This window comes from Jaculus jaculus, chromosome 1, assembly GCF_020740685.1.
Source record: "Jaculus jaculus isolate mJacJac1 chromosome 1, mJacJac1.mat.Y.cur, whole genome shotgun sequence".
NCBI lineage: Eukaryota > Metazoa > Chordata > Mammalia > Rodentia > Dipodidae > Jaculus > Jaculus jaculus.
Window position 1 is genome coordinate 294,928,104 of NC_059102.1, and position 18,080 is coordinate 294,946,183.

At 44.2% G+C, this 18,080-nt stretch overlaps 1 protein-coding gene across 1 annotated transcript in view; it reads left to right on the forward strand.

The window, feature by feature from the left end:
- Window positions 1-14,996, forward strand: part of Shcbp1l (SHC binding and spindle associated 1 like) — a 46,031-nt gene extending 31,035 nt beyond the window's left edge. Inside the window, exons 7-10 of the mRNA XM_045143539.1 lie at window positions 4,963-5,116; window positions 6,154-6,404; window positions 8,858-8,980; window positions 14,745-14,996. Coding sequence (XP_044999474.1) covers window positions 4,963-5,116; window positions 6,154-6,404; window positions 8,858-8,980; window positions 14,745-14,996 — 780 coding nt within the window. The remainder of the gene's footprint in view (window positions 1-4,962; window positions 5,117-6,153; window positions 6,405-8,857; window positions 8,981-14,744) is intronic.
- The last annotated feature ends 3,084 nt before the right edge of the window (window positions 14,997-18,080 follow it).

Consider the following 18,080-nt stretch of genomic DNA (forward strand, 5'->3'; position numbering starts at 1 on the left):
ATCTCCGTGAGTTCAAGGCCACCCTGAGACTGTATAGTGAATTCCAGGTCAGCCTGGGCTAGAGTGAGACCTTACCTCAAACCTCCCCACCCACCCCCCAAAAAATGACAGAGGAGATGTGGTTGAATCAGATCTACAGTCTTGATTCTTTTTTTATTTGTTTGTTTTGTTTTGCTTTTTGTTTTTCAAGGTAGGATCTGGCACAGGCTGACTTGGGATTCACTGTGTAGTCTCAGGCTGGCTTTAAACTCACAGCGATCCTCTACCTCTGCCTCTCAAGTCTTAGGATCATGCTTAGCTTGATTTGGAGAGAAGGTTCAGCAGTTAAAGGAGCTTGCTTGCAAAGCCTAATAGTAACATCCTGGCTTTGATTCCCATGTAAAGCCAGATGCACAAGGTGGTGCATGTGTCTGGAGTTCATTTGCAGTAGCAAGAGGCCCTTATGTATGCCAGAAGAGCTAAGTCCCAACTAAATCCAACTGCCTATTACTCACCACACATGGATGTCTCCAGTAGTTAAATTCATGTCTTCAATTAAAATCATGATCTTATTCACTGACTCACTCATAGTCCAGAGTTCTCTGTTTCAGAAAACAGTACCACCATCTATCAAATTGCTAATTGCAATTTTCCTAATCACTTTTGTGCACATGTTTACTCAGTAGTGGGCATCACATCCTGGAGTGAGCTGATGTTTCTCTTGTGTGATGAGCCACGAGAAGGCCTTCTTGAGCTGACCTGGAAGCACATACCTGTAATCACAGTGCCCAGGGGACAATCAGGAGTGTGAGGCCAGCCTGGTCCTCATCTAGTAACTAGTAACCCTGTCAGAGAGAGGGAGAAAGAGACAGACAGACAGATGGACACAGAGAGAGAGAGAAAAAAAGAGGTGAATACAGAGAGAGAGAGAGAGAGAGAGAGACAGAGAGAGAGAGAGAGCGAGGAGAGAGAGAGCCTTCTTGACCTATGAGGAAAACATTAGACTAATATATACAATGATAGCATTTTTCCTTATCACAACTATAACAATGCTACTTCCTGTGGCTGTGTTCTTGTTTTTGTTTCTTTTAAAAAAAAATTTTATTTATCTATTTGACAGAGAAAGAGGGAGAGAGAGAGAGAGAGAGAGAATGGGTGCGCCATGGCCTCCAGCCAGTGCAAACGAACTCCAGACGCATGTGCCTCCTTGTGCATCTGGCTAACATGGGTCCTGGGGAACTGAACCTGGGTCCTTTGGCTTTGCAGGCAAACGCCTTAACTACTAGGCCATCTCTCCAGCCCTTGCTTTTTTTTTTAAGGATTTATTTTAATTCACTTATTTATTAGAGACAGAGAAAGAGAGAGAGAGAGAGAATAGGCACACCAGGACCTCCATGTACTGAAAACAAACTCCAGACACGTGCACCACCATGGGTATCTGGCTTACCTAGGATCTGGAGAATCGAACCTGGGCCCTTAGGCTTCGCAGGCATGCACCTTAACTTCTAAGCCATCTCTCCAGCCCTTGTTTTTGTTTTTAAAAGCCAGAATTTTGCAGCCCAGGCTAGCCTGGAACTCATAATCCTCTTGCCTCAACCTCCTGACTGCTGGGATACAGGCACCAAGCCATACCTGCTGGTGTGGCTGTTGTTCAGTGTCTCTTCAGTAGAGTTTGGCTTCTTGAGGACAAAGAGATATGTTCTCACCATCCATGCAGGCACCAAGCATGGCACTTGGCACACAGTAGATGCCCAGTAACAGCTTTTGTTGAGTCAATAAATGAACATGTGAAAAGAAACTAAAGTCCAAAGTGAAACTAAAAGAAGTCTGCTATGAGTTTGAGGTCACTCTGAGACTCCACAGTGAATTCCAGGTCAGCCTGGGCTAGAGTGAGACCCTACCTCAAAAAACTACTACTACTACTACTACTACTACTACTAATAATAATAATAATAATAATAATAACCTGACCAAAAGCAGCTTCTGGGAAGAAAGGACTTACTTCCGCTTACAGTCTGGGGGCAAAGTTTCATCATGGCGTGCCCGACAGAGCAGAGGCTGGCTCACAGCCCCTCACATATGTGGGTGGAAGCTGACATAATAAAAGCAGAGCAGATGAGGTGAATTTAATCACAAGTCTTGGGAGGTGGAGGCAGGGGGATCCCTGAGACAAGCTGGCTAGCAAGACTGGCCAAAACGATGGGCTCCGGGCTCAGCAGAGAGATGCTGACTCCGCAAAATTAAGTGGCCAGCGATAAAAGAAGATGCTGATCATCAGCCTCTCGCCCCCACGCACTCACCCACACGTTCACGGGCACCTGCGCGTACATGCTCCCATACGCACATGAACATGGGCACACGCATGCAAAAAAGAATGGAGCCATATTTGGACATAAAGTCTTTTAAGAGGTGATAAAATGAAGCCAGTAGGGTGAGTATAGATCTGATCTGAGATCTCCAGAACTGGGTACTTAAATAGATTTAGTAAGTAGGACTGGAGAGATGGCTTAGCAGTTAAGGGGCTTGCCTACAAAGCCAGAGGACCCAGGTTCAATTCCCCAGAACCCACGTTAGCCAGATACACAGGTGGTTCATGCATCTGGAGTTTGCTGGAGGCCCTGGCACGTCCATTCTTCTCTCTCTCACTCTCTCTCTCTCTCTCAAATAAATAAATAAAAATAAAATATTTTTTTAGACCAGCATTGTGGTGCAGACCTTTAATCCCAGTACTCAGGAGGCAGAGGTAAGTGGGTTGTCATGAGTTCAAGGCTACCCTGAGACTACATGGTGAATTCCAGGTTAGCCTGAGCTAGAGTGAGACCCTGCCTTGGAAAAAAAAAAAATTAAAAAAATAGCCCAGTATGGTGCACACATCTTTCATTCCAACTATTGGGAGGCAGAGATAGGATAATCACTGTGAGTTTGAGCCCAGCTTGGGACTACAGAGTTCCAGGTCAGCCTGGTCTAGAGTGAGATGCTACCTCAGGAAAAAAAAAAAAAAAAGGAAAGCAGATAAATTTCTTCTTTCTAAATATTTTATCTATTTATTTATTTGCAGAGAGAGAATGAGAGGAAATGGGGAGAGAATAGGCACACCAGGACCTCCTGCCACTGCAAATGAAATCCAGTTGCACGTACCACTTTGTGCATCTGACTTTACGTGGGTCTGGGAAATCGAACCCAGGTGGGCAGGTCTTTCAGGAAAGCATCTGTAATCACTGAGTCATCTCCCCAGCCCTGAAATAAATTTCTATTAAGCTACCAAGCCAGTAGTAGTTTTTCATAGCATATAATAACAACCCTAGCAAACTGATACATAGAACAATTTTAGTCCTTCACTGATGAGCTTGATATTAACTTGCTGTTTTCCATAAATTCCATCTGAATGTTGAGGAAGTTTTCTCTGTTCCTAGTCTTTCTCCTCTGTTCCTCTCTCCTTTTCTCTTCTATCATCTTTCCCTACTTCCTTCTCCTTTTCTTTCTTCAACAAAGTCTCCCCAAGTATCCTAGGCTATCCTGGACCTCCCGATCCTGCCTCAGCCTCCTAAACGCCGGGGTCATAGGAGTAGACCACCGTGCCCAGCTCTCCCTTGTTTCTTTAACTCAGAGTGACCTTCCAATCCTGGTAAAGCAACACAAGTTTATATTAAAGATTCTGGAGTTCCAGGTCAGCTTGGGGTACTTAGGGAGAATTTATCTGTTAAAAAAAAAAAAGCTGGGCGTGGTAGTGCACACCTTTAATTCCAGCACTGGGGAAGCAGTGGCAAGAGGATCGCCATGAGTTCAAGGCCATCCTGAGACTCCATAGTGAATTCCAGGTCAGCCTGGGCTAGAGTGAGACCCTACCTCAAAAAACAAAAACAAAAACAAAAGAAGAAGAAGAAGAAGGAGAAGGAGAAGGAGAAGGAGAAGGAGAAGGAGAAGGAGAAGGAGAAGGAGAAGGAGAAGGAGAAGGAGAAGGAGAAGGAGAAGGAGAAGGAGAAGAAGAAGAAGAAGAAGAACAAGAACAAGAAGAACAAGAAGAACAAGAAGAAGAACAAGAACAAGAAGAACAAGAAGAAGAAGAAGAAAGAGGAGGAGGAGAAGTGGAGGAAAACGGTATCCGCAGGAAAGTATGGAGACCTGGAAGTGTCACACGGCCCTTATGCAAGGCTTGACTCCACTATATCTCTGTGTCTTTGGGCTGTTCATTGCTTAGGATGTAATATGGAATGTTGAAAATAATTTCTGGCCTGTGACGCACACCAATACCAACAGATGTAAATTATTAGTAAGTTAAAGACAGTTTCATCATTCCTTATTGCTGTTGTACACCATCAGCTTGTAATTGATTGAAGAAACACATTCAGCCCGGCGTGGGGTCGCACGCCTTTAGTCCCAGCACTTGGGAGGTAGAGGCAGGAGGATGGGATGAGTTCAAGGCCAGCCTGAGACTACACAGTGAGTTCCAGGTCAAACTGGGCTAGAGTGAGACCTTACCTCAAAATAAAAACAAAACAAAAAAATAAATAAATACTCTCTATGTCAGCATCTTGGGAGAATTATGTGCCCAATAAGAACACGATGAAGCCAGGAGTGGTGGCGCATACCTTTAATCCCAGCACTTGGGAGGCAGAGGTAGGATTACCGTGAGTTCGAGGCCACCCTGAGACTCCATAGTGAATTCCAGGTCAGCCTGGGCTAGAATGAGAACCTACCTTAAAAAAAAAAAAAAAAGGATTTTATGATGAAGGGCTGGAGGGATTGCTTATTGGTTAAGGAGCTTGCCTGCAAAAAGCCAAAGGAACCAGGTTCCATTCCCCAGGACCCACATTAGCCAGATGCACAAGGGGACGCATGCGTCTGGAGTTCATTTGCAGTGGCTGGATGCCCTGATGTGCCCATTCTGTCTCTCTTTCTCTGTCAAATAAATAAGACAATGTGATGAAAAGGGCACACTCCAGCTTCCCCTTTACTGAAAGTCCTGCTTTGGCTTCCTTCCAGGTGAAGGACTTGTCTTCAGACACACTTCTCCAGCAGCATGATGATTTGGACATGGCTTTGGATAGTTGCTATAGTGGAGACACAGTCATGATCTTTCCAGGAGAATACCAAGCAGCGAATTTGGCTTCACTGACTGATGACATCATTATAAAGGGTTAGCAGGCTGTTCTTTGGAGCTTTTTAAAAAGTAATATAGCTGGATATCCATGACCTCACAGTGCCTGCCTGACGCTACCTACACAAGACCATCATAAGAGGAGGAAAAGATCAAACATCAAAATAAAAGAGAGACTGATTGAGATGGGGAGGGTATATGATGGAGAGTAGAGTTTCCAATGGGAAAGTGGGGGGAGGGAGGGTATTGTCCTGAGATATTTTTTATAATCATGGAAACTGTTAAAAAAAATTGAGAGAAAAAAAGCAATATAGGCCAGGCGTGGTGGCACATGCCTTTAATCCCAGCACTTAGGAGGCAGAGGTAAGAGGATCATGTGAGTTCGAGGCCACCCTGAGACTACAGAATGAATTCCAGGTCAGCCTGGGCTAGAGTGAGACCTTACCTCAAAAAACAAACAAAAAGACAAAGTAATATATGCTGAGCTGTGAGTGGTGGCGCACGTCTTTAATCCTAGCACTTGGGAGGCAGTGGTAGGAGGATCACCATGAGTTCAAGGCCACCCTGTGACTACATTGTGAATTCCAGGTCAGCATGGGCTAGAGTGAAATCCTACCTCGAAAAACAAAACAAAAAAGTATTATATGCTAAAAAATTGTGTATTACAAAAAATCAGAACACTGGGTATAGTGGCTCATGCCTTTAATCCCAGCACTTGGGAGACAGAGGTAGGAGGATCACTGTGAGTTTGAGGCCAGCCTGAGACTACATAGTGAATTCTGGGTCAGCCTGGGCTAAAGTGAGACTATACCTTGAAAAAACAAACCAACCAACCAACAAAAAAGATTAGAGAGATGGCTTAGTGGCTAAGGCATTTGCCTGTGAAGCCTAAGAACTCAGGTAAAATTCCCCAGTACCCACATAAGCCAGATGCACAAGGTGGCACATGCCTATGGAGTACATTTGCATTGGATGGAAGTCCTGGAAGATAAACGGTAATAGCGCATTTAACTGAATGGCTTAAGAGCTTGAAATGTCTAGATTATTGATTTGATTGTGTTTTGTCTCTGCATCAGGAGTTGGCAAGAAAGAAGAAATTATGATTATTTCGGAACCTTCTCGTGACAGTTTTGTGGTGTCGAAAGCTGAGAACGTGAAACTGATTCAGTTGTCTTTGATACAACAAGGGACAGTGGATGGTATTGTGGTGGTGGAGTCTGGTCACTTGACTCTAGAAAATTGCATATTGAAGTGTGAAGGAACAGGAGTGTGTGTTCTTACTGGGGCTGCTTTGACGATCACAGACAGTGAAATCACCGGTGCCCAGGTATTTCATTCATACAAAGTATGGCTTTATATGACTGTCATTGACATCTTTTGGGTAATCTTCATGGAAAAATGAAAAGTAACTTCTTTATCTTTCCATAGAAGTACAGTAATTCAACTTAGAAACTGGGCTGGGACGAAAGCTCAGATGGTAAAATGACGATCTGAGTTTGATCCCCAGGACCCATATAAAAATGCTGGGCATGGTAGCAGCTGCTGTAATCCCAGCTCTGGGGAGGGTTTCTGATCTATTGGGCACCTGATCTTATTGGCGAACTCTATGCCAGTGAGGGACGTTGTCTCCAAAAAGATAGGTGTCGTTCCTGAGGACCAACATTTGAACTTGTCCTCTAAGCTTTGCACACATAGGCACACACATGCACACACACACACACACACACACACACGCACACGCACGCACTCTGTGCTACAGAAATGAACTTGAGGTCAGCCTGGGTTATATGAGACAATCTCAAAAACAAAAAAAAAAAAAAAAAAAAAAAAACAAGACAAAACAAGACCAGACGTGATGGCGCACACCTTTAACCCCAGCACTTAAGAGACAGAGGTAGGCAGATTGCTGAGAGTTCAAGGCCACCCTGAGATTACATAATGAATTCCAGATCAAGCTGGGTTAGAACAAGACCCTGCCTCAAACAAACAAACAAATAGTGGTAGAAACAACAGAGCGCATCCAACACTTAGGAAAAAGGACTGGTTAAGTGTCCAGAGTTAAAGCTGGGCATGGTGGCGCACGCCTTTAATCCCAGCACTTGGGAGGCAGAGGTAGGAGGATCGCTGTGAGTCCAAGGCCACCCTGAGACTACATAGTGAATTCCAGGACAGCCTGGACCAGAGACCCTACCTCGAAAAACCAAAAAAAAAAAAAAAAAAAAAGTGTCCAGAGTTAGAAATTAGCTTTAAGTGAAATTTATTTAAGTTAGGATACAAAGTAATGAGTCTCATTATAGCATTTCATACATATGCATCAAAAAATACGGAACATGTAACAAATTTGTGTGCCACCCTTGTGTAATTTTTCCTGTGTTGTTCTAATTCTAGTATATGTGCTGTCAAAGTCAGCACTTTAAATGTAATTTTCTTTAAATTAGAAATCACTGGCCAAGTCTTGTAACACACACTTGTAATTTCAGGATTTGTGAGGTGGAGGCAGGAGAATCAGAAATGCAAGGTCATCCTCAACTACATAGCAAGTTCAAGGTCTATCTGGACTACATGAGATCCTGTCCCAGGCCAGGTGTGGTGATACACACATTTAATCCCAGCACTCCGGAGGCAGAGGTAGGAAGACTGCTGTGAGTTCAAGGCCACCCTGAGACTACATAATGAATTCCAGGTCAGCTTGGGCTAAAGTGAGACCCTACCTTGAGAAACCAAGAGAGAGAGAGAAATCCTGTCTCCAAAAAAATAAAAATAAAAAAATACAATCTGGGCATGGAGGTACACACCTTTAATCCCAGCACTAAGGAGGCAGAGGCAGGAGGATCACTAAGAGTTCAAGGCCAGCCTAAGACTACAGTGAGTTCCAGGTCAGCCTGAGCTACAGTGAGACGCTACCTTGAAACTGCACCCAACCCCTCAAAAATCTGATGATGGTGGTACATGGCTTTAATCTCAGCACTGGGAGGCTGAGATAGGAGGGTCACTGGGAGTTCGAGGCTGGCCTGGGCCACAAAGTGAGTTCTAGGTCAGCCTGGGGTGGAGTAAGATCCTATGTGGAAAAATAAAAACTATGTAAAACAAAAATAAATACCCTAGAAATCAGTGTTTATAAAAGAGATCATTAGTCAGACATTTGCTAAAGCATATTTTCAGGTTTTTCTTTTTTTCTTGTTTTTTCGAGGTAGGGTCTCACTTTAGCCCAGGCTAACCTGGAATTCACTATGCAATCTCAAGGTGGCCTCAAACTCACAGCGATCGTCCTACCTCTGCCTCCTGAGTGCTGGGATTAAAGGTGTTCCCCACCATGCCCAGCTTCAGGTATCTTTTTTGTTTCAGTTTGTCTTGATTTTTGATCTTTCCAGGCATGGTCTCGCTCTAGCCCAGGATGACCTGGGATTCACTATGTAGTCTCAGGATGGCCTTGAACTCATGACAGTCCTCTTACTTCTGCCTCCTGAATGCTGGGATTAAAGCCACATGCCACCATGCCTGGCATTTTCAGATATTTTAGTGTTTAAATTGCTAATCCAGTATTATAATTTTCAGGGTGTGGATGTAGCTCAGTTATGGAACACGTGCCTAGCATGAAGGTCCTGGCTTCTGTCCCCAGTATTTGAAAACATATGCAATTACCTTTTTGTTTCTTTTCTTGTTTAGATGTGTGCCACCATGTTTAGTGAAAATTGCAATTTTCAACTATAAGGAAAACTTGAAGAATTTAGGGTTTGTATTATGTGCTTTGTAACTTGTTTGATTTATCTTGAATTTTAGGGTGCTGGTGTGGAGCTGTACCCTGGGAGTGTAGCCATTCTGGAGAGGAACGAGATTCACCACTGTAATACCCTCAGAACGTGTGACAGTTCAAAAAGCACCTTAGGTGGAGTTAATATGCGGGTACTGTGTTTTATTAGCTTGTACTAATTATGTGTAGTAATGGGTTTCATCATGGCATTTCCACACATGAACATGTGTTTTGATTATATTTCTCCTCGTGACCCTCTCCTGTCCTCCTCCCTCTTCTGCTCATTCTACTTTTGCATGTGTGTGGTGTGTGTGTTGTGACCCAATGAGTCTGATATCTTTTTTTTTTTCATTATTTTATTTATTTGAGAGAGAAAGAGAGAGAGGAACAGACAGACAGAGGAAGAGAGAAAGAGAGAATGGTTGTGCCAGGGCCTCCAGCCACTGCAAACAAACTCCAGATTCATGCGCCCCCTTGTGCATCTGGCTTACATGGGTCCTGGGAAATCGAACCTGGGTCCTTGGGCTTTGCAGGCAAACACCTTAACTGCTAAGCCATTTCCCCAGTCCCTTTCTTCTTCCTCTTCTTCTTCAATATTTATCTGATTTCTAATTAGGGTTATTTACAGGAGCACTGGCAACTTGCCAGTGGCTATGCAATGAAGAAAATAACGCCCACCCCCAGCAATCATCCACTCTGTCCCTAGATCCCCCAGGGAGGGTGGGCCCTTCTGAGACCCACCTAGATTGTGGCTTTAAAAAGAATAGCTGTTTACTTATTTATTTGAGAGAGTGAGAAAGAGGCAGATAGAGAGGGGGGCTGGAGAGATGGTTTAGCAATGAGAGCACTTGCCTGCTGAGCCAGAAGACCCAGCTTCAATTCCCCAGTACCCAAGTAAACCCACATACACAAGGTGGCACATACATCTGGAGTTTGTTTGCAGTGGCTAGAGGCCCTGGTGCACCCATTTTCTCTATCTGCCTCTCTCAAATAAATAAAGTATTTGCGGGGGTTGTTTTGTTTTTTTCAAGGTAGGGTCTCACTCTAGCCCAGGCTGACCTGGAGTTCACTATGTATTATAGTCTCTGGGTAGCCTCACACTCACAGTGATGCTCCTACCTCTGCCTCCCAAGTACTGGGATTAAAGGCATGTGCCACCATACCTAGCAAATGAAATATAAATATTTTTTTCTTGTTTTTTCTGAGGTAGGGCCACCACTCCTGGCTAAATAAAATATTTTCTAAAAAAGAGAAAGAGATGGGCTGGAGAGATGGCTTAGTGGTTAAGAGCTTGCCTATGAAGCCTAAGGACCCTGGTTCGAGGCTTGATTCCCCAGGACCCATATTAGCCAGATGCACAAGGGGCGCACGCGTCTGGAGTTCATTAGCAGTGGCTGGAGGCCCTGGCGCGCCCATTCTCTCTCTCTCTGTCCCTCTCAAATAAATAAATAAAACAGAAAAAATTAAAAAAAAAAAAAGAAAGAAAGAAAGAAGAGAGAGTGAGAATGAGCGTACCCAGGTTTCTAGCCCCTGCAACAAACTCCAGACACACGCACCACCTTATGCATATCTTTACGTAGGTACTGGAGAATCGACCCTGGGTCCTTAGGCTTTGCAGGCAAGTACCTTAATCACTGAGCCATCTCTCCAGCCCTAGATTGTGTTTGTATTAGAATTTTAAATTTTTATGTGTGTATGTAAAGCATTTTGATCATATTCACCTCCCATTACCTTCTCTCATCCCCCCACCTTCTTCTACTGAACCCCATCTTCTTCCTTACTATTGCTACTTGCATTTTATTTCATTTTGGTTTTTCTGAAGTAGGGTCTCACTCTAGCCCAGGCTGACCTGGAAATCACTGTGTAGTCTCAGGGTGGCCTTGAACTTATGGTGAGCCTCCTACCTCTGCTTCCTGAGTGCTGGGATTAAGGCGTGCACCACCACACCTGGCTCTAAGTCCTACTTTTTATTTTATTTTATTATTTTACTTTTTCTTATGGCTCAGAGTTTGATTGGTGCTGTTGATGAGGTCTTGTGTTGGAGTACTAGGCACTACGAGATCATGGATATCCAGGCCATTTTGTGTGTGGAAGAGTGTATTGTAAGCAGTCCTACCCTTCCCCTTTGGCTCCTATATTCTTCCACCTCCTCTTCCACAATGAACCCTGAGCCTTGGAAGGTGTGATAGAGATGTTTCAGTGCTGAGCACTCCTCTGTCACTCCTCAGCACTGTGATGACAAGAGTCATCACATTGGTCAATGCCACCATCTGAAAAGAGAAACTTCTCTAACCAAAGTGAGAGTGGCATTAATATATGGATATGAACACTAAGAAAAGTGCTTACAGCGTATCTGGTAGGCATAATAATATGTGCATTTAGCTAGACAGCAGCAGATGTTACTCCCGTAGGGCTCAGGAACTCCCCCGTCATAGGCTCTGGACTAGGTTCTCAGTGCCAGGCACGTATTCCCTCCCATTGAGTGGGCCTTCAAACCAAGTCAGTTTCCCTCATAAGAGACATGCCACTATTGGCACATTTGGCCTGGCTGGGCAGTCTTAAGGCTTGCTGTTTGCCACAGTTGATAACTTCTCGCTCCCATAGAGCTGCATGCAGCATAGCTTTTGCCAGCTTTCTCTCAGCTATTCCACAGGAAGGTTTTCAACTCAGCTCCAGCAGGGTTTCTCAGTGACCTTGCAGCCCAGGCATGTGGAGTCTTCAGCAATAGGGTCTTACCATCTATTCTTGGTGGGAAACCAAGAGCCTCAGCCATGGCCTGTAATGACTTGGGGGCATGAGGAGCATCCCTGACCAACAACTCACTGAAAGGTATCTCACCTCTGGCAATAAATTTTTCTAGTAACAATTTTTCGGCTTCTGGGTGCACCATAATCCAAAGAAGTAGGTTTCTCTATGTCTTATTCATGACATCTTAATTTTTTTCAATATATTTATTTTATTTGAAAGAGATAATGCATGTTTTAGGGTCTTCAGCTACTGTAAAGGAACTCCAGACATATGTGCCACCTGTGCTTCTGGTCCTGGGGAATCGAACCTGGGTCCTCTGGCTTCGCAGGCAAATACCTACCACTAAGCCATTTCTCCATGATATCTTAAATTTTCACTATTCCTCCTATCCTTTACTCAATCCCTTCTCCTGACCTCACTTAGGTCATGGTACCCCCAGTAAAATGTTCATCTACTTGCATGTTGTGGTGGTTTGATTCAGGTGTCCCCATAAACTTAGGTGTTCTGAATGCTAGGTTCCCAGTTGATGGGAGATTTGGGAATTAATGACTCCTGGAGGAGTGTATTGTTGGGGATGGGCTTATGGGTGTTATAGCCAGTTTCCCCAAACCAGTGTTTGGCACACTCTCCTGTTGCTATGGTCCACCTTATGTTGGCCAGGGGGTGATGTCCACCCTCTGCTCATGTCATCCTTTTCCCTGCCATCATGGAGCTTCCCCTCGAGCCTGTAAGCCCAAATAAACCTCTTTTCCCCACAAGCTTCTCTTGGTCAGGTGATTTCTACCAGCAGTGTGAACCTGACTGACACCCTCCTCTTTAAGTCCTCCCTCTCCTCCCTCCCTAATAGCCCCTTTCTAGCTTACTGGCCTCTACTACTGATTTTTATTCTATCTCACATAAAAAGTCTAAACAGAAGCCGGGCGTGGTGGCACACACCTTTAATCCCAGCACTCGGGAGGCAGAGGTAGGAGGATGGCCGTGAGTTTGAGACCTCCCTGAGATTCCATAGTGAATTCCAGGTCAGCCTGAGCCAGAGTGAGACCCTACCTCAAAAAAACAAAAAAGTCTCAACAGAGCTAGGCAAGGTGGTGCACACCTTTAATCCCAGCACTCCGGAGGCGGAGGTAGGAGGATGGCCGTGAGTTAGAAGCCACCCTGAGACTCCATAGTGAATTCCAGGTCAGCTTGGGCCAGAATGAGACCCTACCTCAAAAAAAAAAAGAAAAAGTCTAAACAATTGTAGCTAGGATCCACATGTAAGAGAACATGTGGTATTTGGCTTTTTGGGCCTAGGTTACCTCATGTAACCCAGGATATCCTTTCTTTCTTTTTTTTTTTTTTTTTTGAGGTAGGGTCTCACTCTAGCCCAGGCTGACCTGGAATTCACTATGGAGTCTCAGGGTGGCCTGGAACTCACAGCAATCCTACCTCTGCCTCCCAAATGCTTGGATTAAAGGCGTGCACCACCACACCTGGCTCAAAATAGTTTTAACTTACATTTCCCTCATGGCTAAAGATGTAGAACATGGGGCTAGAGAGATGGCTTAGTGGTTAAGGCACTTGCCTGCAAAGCCAAAGGACCCAGGTTCAACTCCCAGGACCCACGTAAGCCATATGCACAAGGGGGCACACACATCTGGAATTCGTTTGCAACGGCTAGAGGCCCTGTCAGGCCATTCTCTCTCTGTGTCTACCTGCCTATTTCTATATCTCTCTAAATAAAATTTTAAAATATTTAAAGAGGTAGAAAATGTTTTTAGCTTAGATGTTTATTGGCCATCTATATTTCTTCTTTTGAAAACTCTATTTAGTGTCATATATGGCTGTTACTTTTAGCTGAAACCCTTTTTCTCTCTCTATATATATATATGGCAATGAGTGATTATCTCATTATTTATAAAAGTAACAGGAAACACTCCATAAGAACTTTCCATATCACATTACTTGAAAGTATTTTCATGTATTTATGATGTAGTAGAACTGACCTTCGCAGGCTATTATTCCAGTCCCCATTAAAAACATTTATTTTTATCAGTTTATGATAACTGAGCTGGACGTGGTGGCACACGCCTTTAATCCCAGCACTTGGGAGACAGAGGTAGGAGGAACATCATGAGTTCAAGGCCAAACTGAGACTATATAGTGAACTCCAGGTCAACCTAAGCTACAGTGAGATCCTACCTCGAAAAACCAAAAAGCAAACAAACCTGAAAGTTCTTTCTTTCTGCGGGGGGAGTTTTTTTTTTTTTTTAATTTATTTATTTGAGAGAGAGACAGAGAGAGAGAGAATGGGCATGCCAGTGCCTCCAGCCACTGCAAACGAACTCCAGATGCATGCACCACTTTCTGCATCTGGCTTACGTGGGTCTTAGGGAATTAAACCAAGGTCCTTTGGCTTTGTAGGGAAACACCTTAACTGCTAAGCCATCTCTCCAATGTCCCCCCTCCTTTTTTTATAGGCTCTCACCCTAACCCAGGCTGACCAGGAAATAACTCTGTAGTCCCAACCTGTCCTCGAGCTCATGGTGGTTCTCCTACCTCAGGCTCCATGCGATAGGATTCAAGGCATGTGCTACCACATTCAATCTGAAGGAACTTTTAAATATTCTTTCATTAAGCATCTGACTGTATAACTAAAGACAATTGCTTGTAAAGCCTGATAGCCTAGGTTCAATTATTCAATAGCCACGTAGAGCCAGATGCACATAATAGTGCATGGGACAGGAGTTTGCAGTGGCAAGAGGCCCTGGCATGCTCAGTCTGTCGTTTCTGCCTCTGCTTGCAAACAAAATAAGCAAAAATATTTTAAAAACAGCCGGGCGTGGTGGTGCACACCTTTAATCCCAGCACTTGGGAGGCTGAGGTATGAGGATTGCCGGGAGTTCGAGGTCACCCTGAGACTCCATAGTGAATTCCAGGTCAGCCTGGGCTAGAGTGACATTCTACCTCGAAAAACAAAAAACAAACAAGCCGGGTGTGGTGGCACATGCCTTTAATCCCAGCAGTCAGGAAGCAGAGGTAGGAGGATCGCTGTGAGTTCAAGGCCAGCCTGAGACTACATAGTAAATTCCAGGTCAGCCTGGGCTAAAGCGAGACCCTACCTTGAAAAACGAAAAAAAAAATAAAATAAAATAACCGAAAAACTAATTTCCTCAACTAATTTAACAGGTTCTTCCAGCACCCAGGCTGAAGATGTCAAACAATCACATCTACAACAACAGCGGCTATGGTGTGAGCATCCTGCAGCCGTCCGAGCAGGTGTTGATTGTAGCAGAAGATGAGCTCAACAAAGCAGCTGCTTCAGGAGACAGGAAAGATGACAACATGCTCTCCAATGTCATGCACAACCTGAATCTGGAAATGAATAATAATAAGATAGAAGCAAACGTGAAGGGGGACATTAGAATAGTCACTAGTTAAAGCATTCCCATAAATGTTAAAGTTTTCTATTTCAGGAATGTAGTAGGTCTCATATGTCACAGAAATGGTAGTTTTAAATGTAAAGTTTATCAAAAAGATTAAAACATTTAAGTATTTTCATTGAATGCTTCATTTTAACATTATTTATTTTGAAATGGGCAAAGGGAGGGAGACAGAAAATGGGGGGAGGGGGGAGGCACGCCACAACTTCCAGACAGATGCACCACCTTGTGCATCTATCTGGCTTTCAAGTGTCTGAATCGCTAAACCATCTCTCCAGCCTTCATTTTAACATGAAATACATATAATTTCTCAGTACTTGGGAGGCAGAAATATGAGGATGACTGAGTTTGAGACCACTCTAAGACTACATAGTGAATTTTAGGTCAGTCTGGGCTACAAGACCCTACCTCAAAATATCAAAAAAGAAAAAAGGAGGAGAAAAAATAAAGGGGCTGGAAAGATGGCTTAGTAATTAAGGCACTTATCTGAGAAGCCTAAGTACCCAGGTTTGAGTCTCCAGAACCCACCTAAGCTAGGTGCACATGGTGCATGCGACTGGAGTTCATTTGCAGTGGCTGGAGGCCCTGGTACACCCTTTCTCTCTGTCTCTCATAAATAAAAGGAGAAAAAAAAAAAAAAAAGCTGAAGCCAGGTGTGGTGGCTCCCACCTTTAATCACAGCACTTGGGAGGCAGAGAGGTAGGATGGCTGTGAGTTCAAAGCCAGCCTGAGACTACATAGTGAATTCCAGGTCAGCCTAGGCTAGAGAACCTGCCTAGAAAACTCAAAATAAAATAGGGCTGGAGAGATGGCTCAGTGGTTAAGGCACTGTCCCATAGACCCAGGTTGAGTTCCCCCAGTACCCATATAAAGCCAGATGCACAAAGTAGCGCATGCATCTGGAGTTGATTTGCAGAGGCTTTAGGCTCTGGTTCGCCCATTCTCTGCTCCCAAATAAATAGCATTTAATTATTATTATTTTGGTGTTTCGAGGTAGCATCTTACTCTAGCTCAGACTGACCTGGAATTCACTATGTAGTTTCAGCATGGCTTCTAACTCACAGCCATCCTACCTTTGCCTCCAAGTGCTGGGATTAAAGGTGTGCACCACTACACCCAGGTTAAATAACATTTAAAGGGGCTGAAGAAATGGCTTAGCAGTTAAGCACTTGCCTGGAAAGCCTAAGGACCCAGTTTTGATGCCCCAGGACCTTCGTAAGTTAGAGGCCCTGGTGTGCTTATTCTCTCTTTCTGCCTCTCTCAAATAAATGAAGAAAAATTAAAGCTGGTAGTGGTGGTGCACACCCTTTAATTCCAACACTCAGAAGGCAGAGGTAGGAGGATCACTGAGTTCAAAACCACCTTGAGACTACAGAGTGAATTCTAGGTCAACCTAGATTAGAGTGAAACCCTACCTCAAAAAACAAAACAAAAAATAGAGAAAATATGGGCTGGAGAGATGGCTTAGCGGTTAAGTGCTTGCCTGTGAAGCCTAAGGACCCCGGTTCGAGGCTCGGTTCCCCAGGTCCCACGTTAGCCAGATGCACAAGGGGGCGCACGCGTCTGGAGTTCGTTTGCAGAGGCTGGAAGCCCTGACGCGCCCACTGTCTCTCTCTCTCTCCATCTGTCTTTCTCTCTGTGTCTGTCGCTCTCAAATAAATTTAAAAAAAATTAAAATTAAAAAAAAGTAGAGAAAATATTTAAAGGAAAATCAAATGAAAATATCAGCTTTACTGAGACATGAGTCAAATGCTATAGAATTTACTCCAGAAAATGTAGCTGGAGGACTGGAGATGGCTTAGCATTTAATGCACTTGACCCCAAGCAAAAGGACCTAGGTTCAATTCCCCAGTACACCAACGTACAGCCAGATGCACAAGAAGATCCATCCCTCTGCAGTTTGTTTGCAGTGGCTAGAGACCTTGGCACACCCATTTTCTGCCTTTTTTCCCAAATTTTTTTTTAAGTGTTAACTTGCTGGGCATGGTGGCACATACCTTTAATCTGAGCACTCAGGAGGCAGAGGTGAGTTCAAGGCCACCCTAAGAGTACATAGTGAATTCCAGGTTAGCCTGGGCTACAGTGAGACCCTACCTTGAAAATAAAAATTAAGCCAGGCACATGCTCTTAATCCCAGCACTCAGGAGGCAGAGGAAGGAGCACTGTGAGCTCCAGGTTAGTTTGAGACTACTAATTTCAGGTCAGCCTAGGCTAGAGCGAGACCCTACCTAAAACAAAGTAACTGGGCTGGGGATGCATGTACCTATTGGTAGAGCACTTGCCTAACATGTGCAAAGCCCTGGGTTCATTCCCCAGCACTGAAAAAAATTAGATGTGACAGTATGACACCTATATAGCAGGAAGATTAAGAGCACAAGGTCATCCTCAGCTACATAGCAGGTTTGAGACCAGCTTGGGATACATGTTATCTTTTCTTTTTTGTGTTCATGTATATATATGTGGAAGTCAGGCAAACACAGCATTAATTGGGGAATTATATATATATATATTTTAGTGGCAATCCAATTAGACATTCCATTTCAAGGGGCTGGAGGTGGCTCAGCCATAAGGTGTTTGCTTGGGAAGCCTAAGGACCCAGGTTTGATTCCCTAGAACCCACGTAAGACAACTACATAAGGTGGTACATGCATCTGGAATTTGTTTGCAGTGTCTAGAGTCCCTGGCACATCCATTCTGCCTTTCTCAAAATAAATTCCAAGCCAGGCATGGTGGTGCACGCCTTTAATCCCAGCACTGGGGAGGCAGATGTAGGAGGATGACAGAGTTCGAGACTACCCTGTGTCTCAGCTAGCCTGAACTAGACAGCAAGACCCTACCTTGGAAAACCTAAACAGCCAATTCCTTTTCATGGGCAGACAAAGCAGCACATACTTTTAATCCCAGCACTGAGTTGGAAGACAGCAGGGGAAAACAGTAAATTCTAGATTACCCTGTGTTCTGATGTGATGTACTGGGGGCGGGAGTGTTGGAGTACAGCTTCACAAAGCTGAAATCCCATCAGCTGCTTGTGTGCGCTGCCCACAGCCCTCTAACAGGACATAACAGGTACAAGCGAGAGGCC